The 14,982-nt window shown below is 36.0% G+C and overlaps 1 protein-coding gene across 1 annotated transcript; it reads right to left on the reverse strand.

The window, feature by feature from the left end:
- On the reverse strand, nucleotides 4,389-9,901 carry LOC109232365 (activating signal cointegrator 1). The gene is made up of 6 exons (XM_019398104.1): nucleotides 9,626-9,901; nucleotides 6,187-6,330; nucleotides 5,485-5,552; nucleotides 5,322-5,372; nucleotides 5,174-5,233; nucleotides 4,389-5,058 (listed from the first exon to the last, which is right to left on the reverse strand). Exons 1-6 carry the CDS (start codon nucleotides 9,753-9,755, stop codon nucleotides 4,765-4,767), a joined length of 747 nt encoding a protein of 248 aa, XP_019253649.1. The 5' UTR covers nucleotides 9,756-9,901; the 3' UTR covers nucleotides 4,389-4,764.

Below are 14,982 nucleotides of genomic sequence, written 5' to 3' on the forward strand. Positions count from 1 at the left end.
GGGGGGGGGAGGGGACCGTTCTGGTTCTGTTTTGGGGGAAGGGAAGAAGACGTTATATTTATAAATATATAGCGTCTTTTGTTAAGACGCTATAGCATAGCGTCTTAACAAAAGACGCTATATTTTTCCGCTTTTTTTAATTCAAATATAGCGTTTTTTTAAAAGATGCTATACTTAACTGGTCAAATGGCCGTTAAAGTATAGCGTCTTTTAAAAAGACGCTATATATATTTTGGTAACTCTTTTTTTTCCCCACACATTTCGATCACTTGAGTCAAAATGAACCACATTTTGGTTCCAGGCTCATTAACAAGGTTAAAGACAATATTGTCCTTAAAGTTCTTTAAAGAATATGAGGGCATTTTTGTAAAGCAATGCATTGTAATTTTTAATAAACCACACCAAACAGTAGATAAGAAATAATCTCTACATAACTAATACTTTCATTACTAATCCATACATTACTAATACACTCTATTCAGCACTGTTCTTATGCACCCTACCAACGACCTCTTAGTTATCCTATGATTAGTTATTCCGGGATTAGTTATCCCAACCTCCCATGGGGATAAAAAAACACTACAATCCCGGGATATCTAATCTAGGGATTAGTTATATCATAATTTTATCTCAATCAAATGAGGGATAAACTCATCTTAAATTTAATTCCGGAATTAATTATCCCTTACCCCTCATACCAAACGAGCCTTTACGTATTGAAACTAGGTAATACGGCCGTACAACAGTCAATGACATGATATTGATTTGTGGTTACAGAATTATAGGTGAGGAAGCCCCCACAAGCTCCCATCATTTAAGATCAGAAGCTTTTAATTTGTATGCAGCAGTTTATGTTTATCACATGAATGCTTGACTTGGGGACATCTAAGCGAAGCTTGGTGAAGGACAATTGGTTCCAAATATAGTGTATAAAGGGAAAAAGTCTAACTTGTTTGCACCGCCGATGCAAGAAATTTTTTATACCATTTCATCATCTAAAAGAGAACTATAAGTAACCATCTATCATAAGTGAAAGTTGTTATCAACCTGCTAAAACATGCAAATTATACTAATAGTGAAAAAAAATTATACACTATCAGTGTACGTAAGTTAAATCTGAAGTGAAAATGGTGGCTTTTCGTTGTAGATTTGGCTTTCGGCAAGAGTTTTGTTGTTTAAAACAAAGAGTAATTGATCAATCAGCTTTAGTGGCTGCAGTAGATGATTGGGCAGTCCGGTGCACAAAGCATCTCGCATTCATAGCTGAAATATGGTTTGTTAGGATCAGAATCTATTGTATATATTGTATAAGGTGATAACTCAGATGGAAATTTAGGACCATGGAGCTTTATTATTGATCCACAACTTAGAATAAGGGACTATACAATAATCCACCATCTTCCAAGTTAATTCTGGTGCTAATGTTTTCTAAGTTACTAGCCTCAAGTGTGACTCATGCTCATGTTGCTTCTGCCCTTCTGGCTCAAACCTTGGTGCTGGTTCCATGGCGATCGAGTCGTCGTTCAAGCGCCACATATGCCCTTCTTGCTCAAGGTCTGGTGGTGCTGGTTCCATGGCGATCGAGTCGTCGTTCAAGCGCCACGTATACCCTTCTTGCTCAAGGTCTGGTGGTGCTGGTTCCATGGCTAAGTAACCATTCATGTTTAGCTGATTAGTATCAGAACGTCCAAGGTCATGTTTGGTTGGTTGGTAGTGTTGATCAGCAAGTGAAAATGTGGTAAGAACTATTAGTCCAAGGGACATAACTAGCAAGCATTTGGAAGTTATTGACATCTTTGCAATGTTATATTATACTAATAAAATTAACTTCAGTATCTTCTTTATATAAGTTTCTTGCCTTGATAGAAACATGAAATTTGTGTGATTTTTTGTTTCCTCATATTAGGGAGCATTATATGGATGTGAGTATCACAGGCATTAGCGTAGCCACATAGAACGAAGGTGTCCAATTGAACACCTTTCGTCAAAAAATTATACTATGGTATATAAAAATTATACTATATATATATNNNNATATATATATATATATCTATATATATATATATATATATATATATATATATATATATATATATATATATATATATATATAAAGGTTACTTTTTATACAAATATATTAAACCTTAAACACCCTTCGNGGGGGGACTGCATAAGCTTTATTGTTTAATTTTCTTTTACTCCTTTAAAAAAAAATCTGATACATTCTGATATATTGAGAAAAAGGAAGAAACAGAAATTCTTGCTTCTAGAGGAATACACATACAAGAGCTATGGACAATATTAATTATTAAACATCAATATCACCACTTTGGAATTATCAGAGTTAAAATACCTCTAAATGATAATGATATTGCACCAACAATAACTTACGATTACGATTGGCTCGTAGCTTCATTCAAATATTATTTGTTTTCAGTAGTCATGATATGTGATACCATCACAATTCAGGGCCACAGAAGAAAATCCAAGTTCATATATAGTAGTAGCAATTATTGATAAAAGGCAGAATAGTCTAAGAGGCACTCGTACTTACACCGTTTTGACATCCCGGTCCCCATACTTCATAAGTTTTCATCTAGACACCTCAACTTAGTCAAAACTTATATTTTAAGCACTTTCGACCATGAGTGTTGCTCACTCGCTTAACGTGGATGACACATCAGATCCACATCATTTGCCATATCATTTTTTATATGCTATCTATTAAAAAATCTTTATTATTTTCTCTTTCCCCATCATTAACTTTATATGCCATCAAGCTTAGACCCAACAGCTCCCATGGGTGTCCACTCTATAAGCAATAAGTCCCATCACAAAATGCACAAAATGGTGACAATCTTTAACAAAACGAGACAGCCATTCAAGGCTATCCAAGTCATTCACCCATAGAAAAAATCCTCCTTTGTTCTTCAATTTCAAGAACTTACGTTTTGTGAACAACGTTATCTTCTTCCTGTTGTTATTTTTCTTTTTTGCTTTGCTTTCCTTTGTTTTCGACGAAATCATTAGAGAAGCCAACTCCAGTAATTAAACTGCCCCCACTTAAAAAGGAAGAAGAATCATCACTTCAACAATCACCATCGGCGCCGCTCGAAGCTTTCTTCGGGTTCCTTCTCATCGTTGCGGCACAATTCGCTTTAACGTTAATCTCAATATCCGGTTTGTGAGTTCCTAACTGTAGCACGACGGTTTACATTTGTGATTCTGGCGCATCACTGTTTAGTGGTGGGAAGGTGATAAAAATGAATGATGAGGGAATAAAAATGAGATGGCTAGAAAGAGAGTCACAATGGGAAAGGGAAGGGATGAAGAAGATTGGAAAAGGGGAAGGCTACTGAAGGGGAGGGCAAAGAATATTGGCGGGAAAAGGGGTTGAGGGAGGAACAAAAGACGAATTGGGCGTTGGGGGAGGGGGGATATTTTAATTCCTTTTCCTTTTCTTTTTTATGTTATATTTTTCTTTTGATTTTATTATTATTTAAACAAAAATAACCGTTCTTCACTCGCTTTTAGAAGCGTGTATTCACACACTTTATTATACTCATTAAAATAAATGCCACATAAGCTTGGTCAACGGTCAGAAGTGCTTAAAATATAAGTTTTGACTAAGTTGAGGTGTCTAGATGAAAACTTATGAAGTATAGGGACCGGGATGTCAAAACGGTATAAGTACAAGTGCCTCTTAGGCTATTCTGCCCAAAATGACAAGAGCTTAAGAAAATGTTTAGGCCATTATCACCTTATGTACTAAAGGATGAAGAATTTTTATTTTTTTTTAAAAAGAGTCCCGTGCACAAGGCATCCCACATTCATGCAGGGTCCAGGGAAGGGCCGAAGGGCCGCACCCCAAGGAGTGTGATGTAGACAACCTACCCTAATGAAAGTATTAGTGACTGCTTCCACGGCTCGAATCGATGACCTATAGGTTCCATAGTGACAACTTTACCATTGCTCCAAGACTCCTTCAGGATGAAGAAATTTCAAACATGATTATATTAAGAAATTTCAACATGAATATATAAATAAATTCTTGCCGGACACTTAAAATTTGAAAATCAATGCGCCCAACATCTTACGTGGCACCTTTTAGTGATGTCTTGGAAGGGCAACGTAAGGCAAGACAACTGACTTCAATACAATTACTTTCTGCCAACCGAATATAACCTCCTTACACTAGACTAGATTGTCCGTGCCGTGCAAGAAAGTCAATATCAAGACCATAATGACTAAAAGAGAGAATTGAATGAAAGCTACAGAGAGCTCAAAGGAAGAAACTAACCTCTGTTGCCACAATATAATGCACAAAGTCAAGGAAATATGGAGCAGAAATCACCAGCTAAGGAAGCATACGATTGAAAACTTTAAAATGAGTGCATAGGAGAAATTGCATGCCATTTAAAGAAGGTGGAGCTCTCTAAATTACATTTACGCAACCTCATAATTGTACATGATACTCCTAATTTTGGACTTTACAAGAGATCAGAAACAGAAACGGGTATGGTACATGAGCATTTGGCTAGCAGTTTACACGAAAAGAATATGATACAAACGAGCATTTTGACTAGCAGTTTACACATTATAAGTTCGAAAAGGAGTGAAAATCGCAACAACATACCCTGACTAAATAACTAGACTGCGAAAAAGAGCGTAATTATTCGTCAAGTATCCAATAGATATCTTAGCCACTACCTTACGATGAAGTTAGTTGACCAAGCTTTTGCAACAAAGCTAGCAACTCGATTATCATATCCTCCTAGATTTGTTCCTTGTATTTGAGGAAACATGTTCATCTCCTACCTCGATTGTACTGGACTGTGAACTACTGCTTTTAGAAAACTGTGTGGCAGCCGCTCGAGCACCAGCTATTGCAGCAGCAAGATTTTCAGATCGATTTACTTCAGATGTACTGGAGCGATTAAGGAAAGAAGCAAGCGATCCTGGTTTCAAAGAGAAAGGGTCCCGTGGATTTGGAAGAGGAAATTTCACTGGGAGTGGGGGCGCAACGGGAGAAATACCTCGGATTGCAGCTTCATATATCTTGAAGAAAAAATTCAAAAAAAAAAAAAAAAAAAGAAGGATCAACTTCAAGTGGAAATGTCTGAAAGGATGTATAATGGGCACAACATAAGAAATTTTCTGTGTTTCTTAATACCTTTCTTTCCAAGTTATAAACGCCTTGGAAACCTCGCATCTCAAATGGTACGATAAGTTTCTGCACGAATTAAAAGGAAAAAAATGATTCTTTTGCTGGAGATAATACGAAGGAAACAAATAAAGCCTCCCAAAATAAATCGAAGTACCTGTGGTTGCTCACAAAGCCAGCAAAACTTTGTTTGCCCCTCTAGCCTCACCTGTAAGCAAAACGTATTAAATAAAGAAAAACAGATAACACAAGCAAGAACCAAAATATTTGAGAAATGATCTGAATCAGTGCATATGAACTAGGAGATTTTTAAATCTTACCCCTTCTGGAATTTGATCCCAGCCGACTAACTCTTCACATGTGACACACCCAACTACTTCAACACAACCTATGCAAAGCAAAAGTTTCAGAAAGGTTTTACAATTTCATGTCGGATAATAACATATTGAAGACACAAGCGATCATAGTTTATGCCAAAATGAAGATTCAAAAAGTGAGTTACAAATCTTTTAGGAGAAACCAACAACCGAATATATCTGCCAATTTCTGATTTATCCAGTTATCACTGGTGAACTTAGGACGACATATACAAGAAAGAACCACGCACATGCAATTCATGATGGAGACTAGATATCATATAGATTAATAAATATCAATTGAGGTAAAGAGGAAGAAAATTGCATACGTCACTCAAATCTCCTACAGAAATTAGCACATGTCGAAGAGCAGCTTCTAAGGCAGGAGTAAATAACGACACCGCAAAGATGAGTAAGTAAAAAAACTGGAACTAGTTGACACAATCAAGCTCAGGCCATAATATGCTGTCAATAAGTTTGTACCCCTCAAAACATGAATTATAAATAGGACATTGATCCCGCACTTTGTTAATCTATTCAAGCAAATATGATGTCATAAATATAGGAAATCCGGTCCAACTCTTTATTCGACTCAAAGAAATTTTAGTTGAAAACCTGAATTATAAAAAAATAGCTAGCAAAATTATGTGGCAAAGAACTTGTCACCTAGAAGTCTTGAGACTGGATAATGTTCGGGAAACTTGAGATCTGTTATGCCATTCACTGCATAGATTTCCCTGTAGAAGTCCTCCATTGCTTTTATAGTCTCTGGTTCTGGGATCTTACTAGCAGCATGAATCCAAAGTCGACCTTCATGAAAGGAAAAAACAAACATTATAATTAGATCATAAGGAATTGAACGAACGAGGTTACTTTTCACACATTCTCGAGTCAAATAGACCATATCACTGGTGAAGAATTACTTGGATGTAGGTCATGGAATAGGTACCTAAAAGAACAAGGCTAATTTTAAAACATTGTCAAATCAGAGACCAAAATTGCGGGTGAACACTTAGTTGAATGTAGGTCATGAAGTAAGGTTCCTTTGTTCAATCTGAACAATTGTTGCACACTTCTTAATAGTATAATTTTGGCTCAATTACCTACTATTTTCAACATCATAGAACATTGTCAAATATTTTAGATAAACACTGTACTTGGATCGCGATGTAGCATTCTTACAACCTAAAATCATTCAAACCCTTTTTGATTTTCCTTGGACGTTTCTTCCCTTTTCTTTGGCAAAGATGAAAACGAGATAGAATCATGGGTGGCTTTTCGAAGAAATAAGTATCTAGAGGACATATTTTAGTGTGGAAAACTCATAAACAGTCTAGGCATTATGTTTAATATGATGCCTTAGTGAAAATTTAATCCATATTTCCAATCATTTAGAAGTCGTGTTTCCGAAGAATATGCCATCATGAGCAATAAATACATTTGAATATGACAATGTGAAGCAAATAGGGTCAGATATGGCTTTGCAACCTATACACCACACCACCACTAGCTTGTAGAACGGATATCGATCAAATTACTTGTGAGCTATTTAACAATTAAATCCTAAGTTGCTCGAACACGGGTGCGGGCGTCTGACACGGGTGCGGATCTAGAGGTCGGATCCTTCGAGATGTAAATTCTAAGTACGGATCCTAGTACGGATGCGGGTGCTGGGATCCGGCTAAAAATAATTCAAAATATAAAAATATCTCTAAATTATGAGAAATTGTGGAATACTTACGTTAGCTTGTAAAGTGTGGAATTCTTTTTTATTCTCAAGTTGTAGATAAGTAAATGATTGATTTAATAGATAAGGTATGCTATTTTCTTCAAATTTACCTAGTTTTGGTTCTGATTTCGGGAATCAAATTGTATCTCGTCTCGAATTTTTCCGTCCGTCATGGTCAAAGTACCCAAAATTGTTTGACCAGATACGATACGAATCTCATACCCATACTCATACTAGTGTCATGTCGACACGGGTGCGGCACCTAAATTGCCATGTCGGGGCAACTCAGTGTTAAAAATAGCGTGAAGCGAGGAAAAGCGACAACCCCCATTTCACGAAAAGCGAGAAGCGAAGCGCCCGCTTTTTTGAAGTGAAGCGGAATTTTAAAAAAAAAATTAAAATAAATATGGCATAGACAACACATGTAATTGTAAGAAAGGCAATAAGAACTAAGAATAAAAAAATATATAATTTGGCAGAAATTGGGCAAAATCTGGGCAGAAATTTTCTGGAAAAAATTCGCCAGCACTTCGGCGCTTTTTGGACGTTTAGAAAGAAAAAGAAAAAGAAAAAGAAAAAGAAAAAGAAGAAGAATGAAAATAAAAACATACCTGTTGAAACTTGAAAGCTGTTGTTGACTTGTTTAATGTTGAAGAAGAAGAAGAAGAAGAACCCTAGTTTGCTTGAACAAATTGTTGCTTCGTGTGAGGAAGAAATCGTTGGTTTTTTGAGGAAGAAAGGGCTGATTTAAAACCCTAGGTTGCTGCTGAAGAATGAATAAAACAGAAGACTCACTCGATTTGGGTCTTTTAATTAAAAAAGACTCGTTTGGGCTGTTTATTTCAAGAAGCGATCGCTTCTTCCGCTTTTCCCGCTTCTCGCTTTTTTGGTAGAAGCGACCGCTTTTCTGTACCTGAGTCGCTTTTAGTACAGGTAGCGACACACCCGGCGCTCCGCTTCGCTTCTCGCTTAAAGCGAGGAAGCGGTCGCTTTTTTGAACACCGGGGCAACTTAGATTAAATCACCACGACAGTGCACATTACACGGATATATTGAGAAAACACAGCATCCTTTAGCTATGTAGGGAGCTCAAAAGTTCTAACATTCATCTATTTTGCATAAAACATTAGTTTGCTCAACAATACGGAAGATGAAGACATCGAACTGTCTTTCTTCTATCCTCAAACCACCTATTGTTTCTCCCATTCCGAATCACCCAAATTATACAAAGGGAAGACCTGCTATTATTGTTGTTAGATCTCTATTACTACATGTTGTTCCTGCACTTAGTCTTCTTATCAACTTGTTGTTGCTACTGCTTTCTTTTCATCTTTCATTGAGCCGGGATCTATCGGAAACAACCTCTCTACCCTCGAGGTAAGGAGAAGGTGTGCGTACACACTACCCTTCCCAGATGGACAGACCTCACTTGTGTGATTATACTGGGTTTATTGTTGCTGTTGTTGTCGATGACCTACTGGTCTTCTAAACGATTAGTCCATTCTAAAATCTATAAGCTGAAGACATCCTAAATAAATAAATGTCTCGTCCCTCGGGTAAACTCGACTTTCAGGGTAATGTAGCCACAGAAATCAACATTGATACCCTAGATAAAAGTACTTCTAAGTCCTAAGCATGATCCATATAAGAGAACAATGAAGCTAAAAATTTGACTGGCCACAACCTCTAGTTTGACTCATGGCCATCCTACTCTACTTTTTCTTTTTCTTTTTTTGGCTTATCAAACAACCCATCTTTTTACGCAATCTGTAGATCACGGGTTCGAGTAGTGAAAGTAGCCACTAATGCTTGCATTAGATTAGGCTGTCTACATCACACCCATTTGGCGGAGGCCCCTCCCCGGACCCTGCGCTAATGCCGGATGCCCTAAACAGCCCATCTATTAGCACATGGGTAGCTTATGGCACAAAAAGGAAAATCTGTTATAATCTATACTGATATATTAGATGTCTGGCCAAGCAAAGAAGGATTTTTACATATGATATACATTCTTGATTGAAAAAATAGACACTCCCCCTACCTACCCACTACATCCTCACAATAAAATATTTTACCAAAATCAGAAAGAAAAAAATATTTACTGTAGTTACTGAAATAAGTGATGAACCAAATAAAAAGGGTAACTTTTCCCTGTTTATGCTAACAAACAAGCAACAGTAAAACTGTTCATATACACCACCATAACTGAACTCAGCTATAAAAGGGCTAAAGTTGACAACTTTACATACCCCCATAAAAGGGGAAAAGAGAAGGAAACCAAGAATTAACAAAAGGGTGTCTAATTCAATTACAAAATAACAACAAACTTGAACTCAAAAGTTAAAAAATTAAAAAATAAGAAGAGGAAAGTTTTACCTCTAATAGGGGCAGGCCAAGATCTTCCTTCAATACGTTTAATACCATAAACAAGCAAAGAAGCCCATGGCTGATGCATTGTCAAACATGGATTTCTGTAATTTACATCACCTCTATTCCTGCTTCCCATTCTGGATCTTTTGCTTCTAATCCCAAAAACAACAAAACAAAATTGATTATCAGTTTTTGAGAAAGAACAAGGGTATCTTACTTATTTGTGTTCTTGCCCTCGGTCCTATGTGGACAGCACGTGAAGCCCTGACTTATAAGTGATGTTGTACAGTACTATGAATTAGTCAACTAGGACTTGGAGAGTTTTATTTTCTAGAAAAAATAAAATCTTGTACTAATACGGAAGAGAGTATTTACCCAATTACCCTAAAAATAGTTTTAGCTAAATTCACTTTAAAGAAAAATATTCACAATTTTGTAGTATATGAAAAAGAGAAATTATTTTAAATTATTGTAGAATAATTACAATATGGAAGGTATATGATGAATATATATGAAAAAGATTTTATTTACTTGTTAATTTCATTTATATTTTTGTATGAATTCTTTCAACCTAGAAATTCTTTATTGAACTAAAAGTTATTCAGTTCTCGCTCACTCCAACACTTCATCTCATTCGTCTTTTTCTTTCTTCTTCTTCTTTTCTTAGGCTTTAGAGTCTCGACTTAAAGATAGATAAAATAATTTGACAACAAATTCGTAAATCCAACGGTCCAGACTTAATCAAGATGTTGAAGTATTCACTAGAATAGTTTGGCGATGTGTTTCAAATATGTAGTTATAAGTAAATTAATAAGTATCAATTATTATAGGGAGAATTACATTCCCGGTCACTTGGCCCAACAACCCATCAGAAAACGCCCACGTTTGAAGCTCTTATCCAGTGTAGCTCAGGTTGTACATAACCTGAAAATTACTTTTCAACAGGTAGCCCACCCCTTTTTTCTTCGTTCCCCTTTTCTCTTCGTTCTTCTTCTTCTTCCCATGTCAGCCTTTGCACCACAAAATTTCTATACTATTGTTATTCTCCTTCAATTCTTTTCCGGATTCCAATGGTTAACTAAGGATTTGAAAAATAAAAGTCACCATTACAGGTGGTTCGAAGATTCGATTTCGAAATTGAGTTTTCCGATTTGGTAGTTGTTTGGAATGGGTGTTGTCCCAATTGATTGGAATCATCAAGATGAGTTCAAAACTTAAATTTCAAGTGATTTGGATTAGATTTAGGCTATATTTGAGTTAAATTTCAGAGGATGCCCAAGGAAGGAAGAACACGTGAAGCTCCATTGATAGGATTTATTTGTATAATAATATATAATATTGTATAAATAGTGTATAATAGTGTATAAACACCACTTATACACTATTATATACAAGGTTGATATATTATTTACAGGTATTTGGTGAATTGCTCGCATTTTCTTCTTCTTCTCATTCTTCTTCTTCTTCTTCTTCTTCTTCTTCTTCTTCTCACTCTTCTTATACACCTATATACATAGTGTATCAAGAATATTTTCGCTCTGTGATTATACATCTTTATACACTTTTATATAACTATATACATAATGTACCTCTTTGTATAAAAGTGTATAACATTGTATAAAAGTGTATAAGCATCTCTAACGAAATTTTTGTACGATTTTCACTTGCAATTCTTGTAAAAAACTAGTCTAAATCTCCAGCAAATAACTTCAAACTTTGTATACAACCTACTTAGACTATTTCTAATAAGTTCAAACAATACCCACTCCAAATTTCTCACAAAATCATAATCGAAATTTAACAAGATTAGCATTAAAGGAGATGAGATTTTAGGTTTCTCGCGTATGTTTTTGCGTTTTGTAGTTGTGATAGGTATGTATAAACCATAGGATATACAAAATCAAAAAAAAAATCAGAGAAGTATAGGTTATGGAAGAAGGCGCGAATGATTGGGTATGGAAGAAGGCATGAATGAGTGTTGACTGAATGAGGAACTGATTTTTATTTTCAGTTTTGTTTGCATATGATTCTTTTTTATTAATTAAATTAAATATTTATGAGTGAAAAATGAGGAGAGAGCTACAATAAGGGTAGATAGGAGTAAATGAGGTTGTTATAATTAGAGAGAATGGGAAAAGAAAAGATCTTATTGATATTTGGCTACACATTTGCAAACTTGTAACTGGGCTAAAATAGTGCAAGGTCAACTTATGGAGTGCATTATTCTGTAATTTTGTCATTATTATACAATAATATAAGGGATTGTTTGGTTTAAGAACAAAAGGAACGTTCGGTGCTTGTTGGCTTATTTGTAGGGCAGATTAGTGTCTTTTACTTGCTTGTACTTACTGATTCTTGTCTTTTATAACTTTTTCGTGCAGTTTTTTCTAGCTTAGGCCTCATTTGTTTGCACTTAATGGGGATCTGAATCTTAATCATTCAGATCTCAGACATTAAGTGTGTTTGTTTTTAAAGTCTGAATTTTAATTATTCAGATGTTAATCATTAAGTGTGTTTGTTTTTTTTACTTCACAACCACTTAATGGGTCTGAATAGGTCTGTATGATTAAGATCTATAACAGAGACTTAATTTTATTAAGATGCTATCACATATTCATTATTAACTGCCGCCACCGCCTACCATTATCAACTACCACCATGCGCCGCCGCCACCACCGTTAAAAATCTGGCTCATTTATACCCTTATTTCTGACGGCCCTATAATGATTAAGAATTTTTTTATTACTTATTATGCGTCAAATTTCCTACTGGTTTAAATTAAAACCTCACCCCATATTCACCTATTAGCCCACTCCATGACCCAAAATATCCATACCCGACCCATGACCCGCATTTTATAATACCCTAAATTCACCTCTCAGCTTCTCCTCTTCCATCTCTGCCCTCTCACTTTACATTCTCTATAATCATCCTCCTCCGTGGCAAAGTACGATAACTCACCATTGCCGACAGAAGACCACCGTCGGCTTTAACTTTCAGATCTTCACCCTTTAAAACGCACAGATCTCCCTCTCCCACTCAGATTTTTCAGCCTTAATTCAATTTTTAAATTAAATTTTATTTGTTAAATTAATTTTTTGAGTGAATCTGGTATTTTTCGAATTAAATTAATGGTTCATTTTTAGATTTTATGGTTTAATAAGTTATCTTTCTGCCAAAATTATATTTGTTGTGCCACCATGTAGCTTGTTGGAGCTAAATAAAATTATGTGAGCGAATAAGCTTCACAGTTCGTAGGCGGTGATTTGGTTGGAAAACTATCGGCGGTGATTAAATTGGGAGAGATGAACAGGAAAAAAGATAAAATACCAAATGATAAATTAATTAATAAAAGGAAAAATATGAAATTTTTACAAATGAAACCTAAATAACAATTGGATCGTGATTCGGGTATGAAAATAGGTGTTTGAGGGGCTAAAAGGGGTTTAACGGGTTGGAATGACTAAGATGGATAGTGGGTGGGTTATTTGTGGATCAGATCTAGGTTAGAGTGAGATTTTAGTTTTTAACCAATAAGCAATTGCCACGTCATATATAATAAAATAATTTTTTATTCAGGTAATTAAAGGTCCGTCAGAAATAAGGGTATAAATGGGTCAGATTTTTAACGGTGAGGGCAATTTTTATAAAATAGGTGGACGAAAGATATTTTTAAACTTAAGCGAATAGGTTAGGGGCAGTTTTGGCCCTTTTCCGTTTTCTTTATCTTGGCCTTTAATTAGTGTCGTAAGCTCTAGGCATTATTCTTTCCTTTTGTCTATTGGCTTATACTGTGATAGGGTTTGCTTTATATTCATATAGTGGCAGTGGTGAACAATGGTAGAACAAGATCATGTCCTCGGATGGGGCGAAGGTTGGGGACAGGAGGGTTAAGGGTGCTTCTAAGTTTAGCATAGGAACTTGGAATATAGGGACATTGACAGGAAAGTCTAATGAGTTAGCTAAGATTCTCCTGAAGAGGAAGATCAATATAGCTTGGAGATTAGATGGGTGGGTACTAGGGCTTGGGATGTAGACGGGTTTAGACTATGGTACTCAGAAGGCGTAAGGAGCAGGAACATGGTAAGTATTTTGGTTGATAGGGAACTCAAGGAGCTAGTGGTAAATGTGAGACGGGTGAACGATTGGCTAATGGCTATTAAGCTAGTTGTTGGAGGGCGGAATGTTCATGTTACTAGTGCTTATGCACCTTAAGCGGCTTGGGCAAGGCGGTTAGAAGGCATTTTCGGGAGGATTTGGACGAGGTTGTGTGTGGTATTCCACACTCCGACAAGCTATTCATTGGTGGAGATTTCAGTGATTGAGGCGTCTATTGGAGGTTACGACGAAGTGCATAGTGGATTCGATTTTGGTGTTAGAAACGAATGAGGTACTTCACTTTTGGATTTCGCTAGAGCGTTTGATTTGGTTATAGCTAACTCGTGTTTCTAGAAGAGGGTGGAGCATTTGGTCACCTTTCATAGTACGGTAGCTGTAGACATGTGATTTTTGACCCTCCCCAAGATTTTACATATTTTAGCATTTAAATACTTAGTTTAGGTCTAATATAGTTATTTCAACTAGTTTTGACTCTTTTACTTTATTTTGTCACAAAATGAAAATTACAAAAATATTTTCTTTTATTTAGGTAAATGATATTTTATCTTGTTATCTTTAGTTTATTTACCTTTCATAAAATTCAAAAATACAAAATAGTTCCACTTCGTTTTCAGGAATATTAATAGTTTGGTAGTAGTATTATGTTAATTTTGCGATAATTTTAATCTAATCCTATCCTATTTTTAGTATAATATTTGGAAAAAAAAGTAATTTCGTTTTAATTCCATTTCAGTTAAAGTCAGTTGTTAATTATATTTTATTATCTGTGATACTTTTATTTTACCCTTGAAAAAGAAGAATGAATTTTGGGCTAGTTTTGTATCTTGATAGGTCCAATTTTAGGCCCATTTTCGGAATTTTCCCTTAGCCCATATCCCCCACTTACCTAAAAAGGACCTGATCCCTAACCTTTCTGGGGGAGACAAAAAAAACCTAACCCTAGAACCCCTTAACCCTTCAGCCGACCTTACACCACCCTCACTGCCTTTCAGTCGCGACTCCAGCCCTTCCAACGACCACCAACTCCATACTGCCGCCCAACGTCCACCCTCGAACACCCTTCACCATCGTTAAACAGCAACAAATCCGACCACAACACAAATAGCCGCACCCGACCTCAACTCCCAGCGACCAGCTTCTCCAAAAACTAAATCCAGTCGCCCCACTCCCTTAAAATTTGGAACGACCTCTTTCTCTCCCAAAAATTAAAACCAATAGCCGCTACAAAACTCGCTGACTACCAG

The sequence above is a fragment of the Nicotiana attenuata genome, chromosome 9, assembly GCF_001879085.1.
Source record: "Nicotiana attenuata strain UT chromosome 9, NIATTr2, whole genome shotgun sequence".
Classification (NCBI taxonomy): domain Eukaryota; kingdom Viridiplantae; phylum Streptophyta; class Magnoliopsida; order Solanales; family Solanaceae; genus Nicotiana; species Nicotiana attenuata.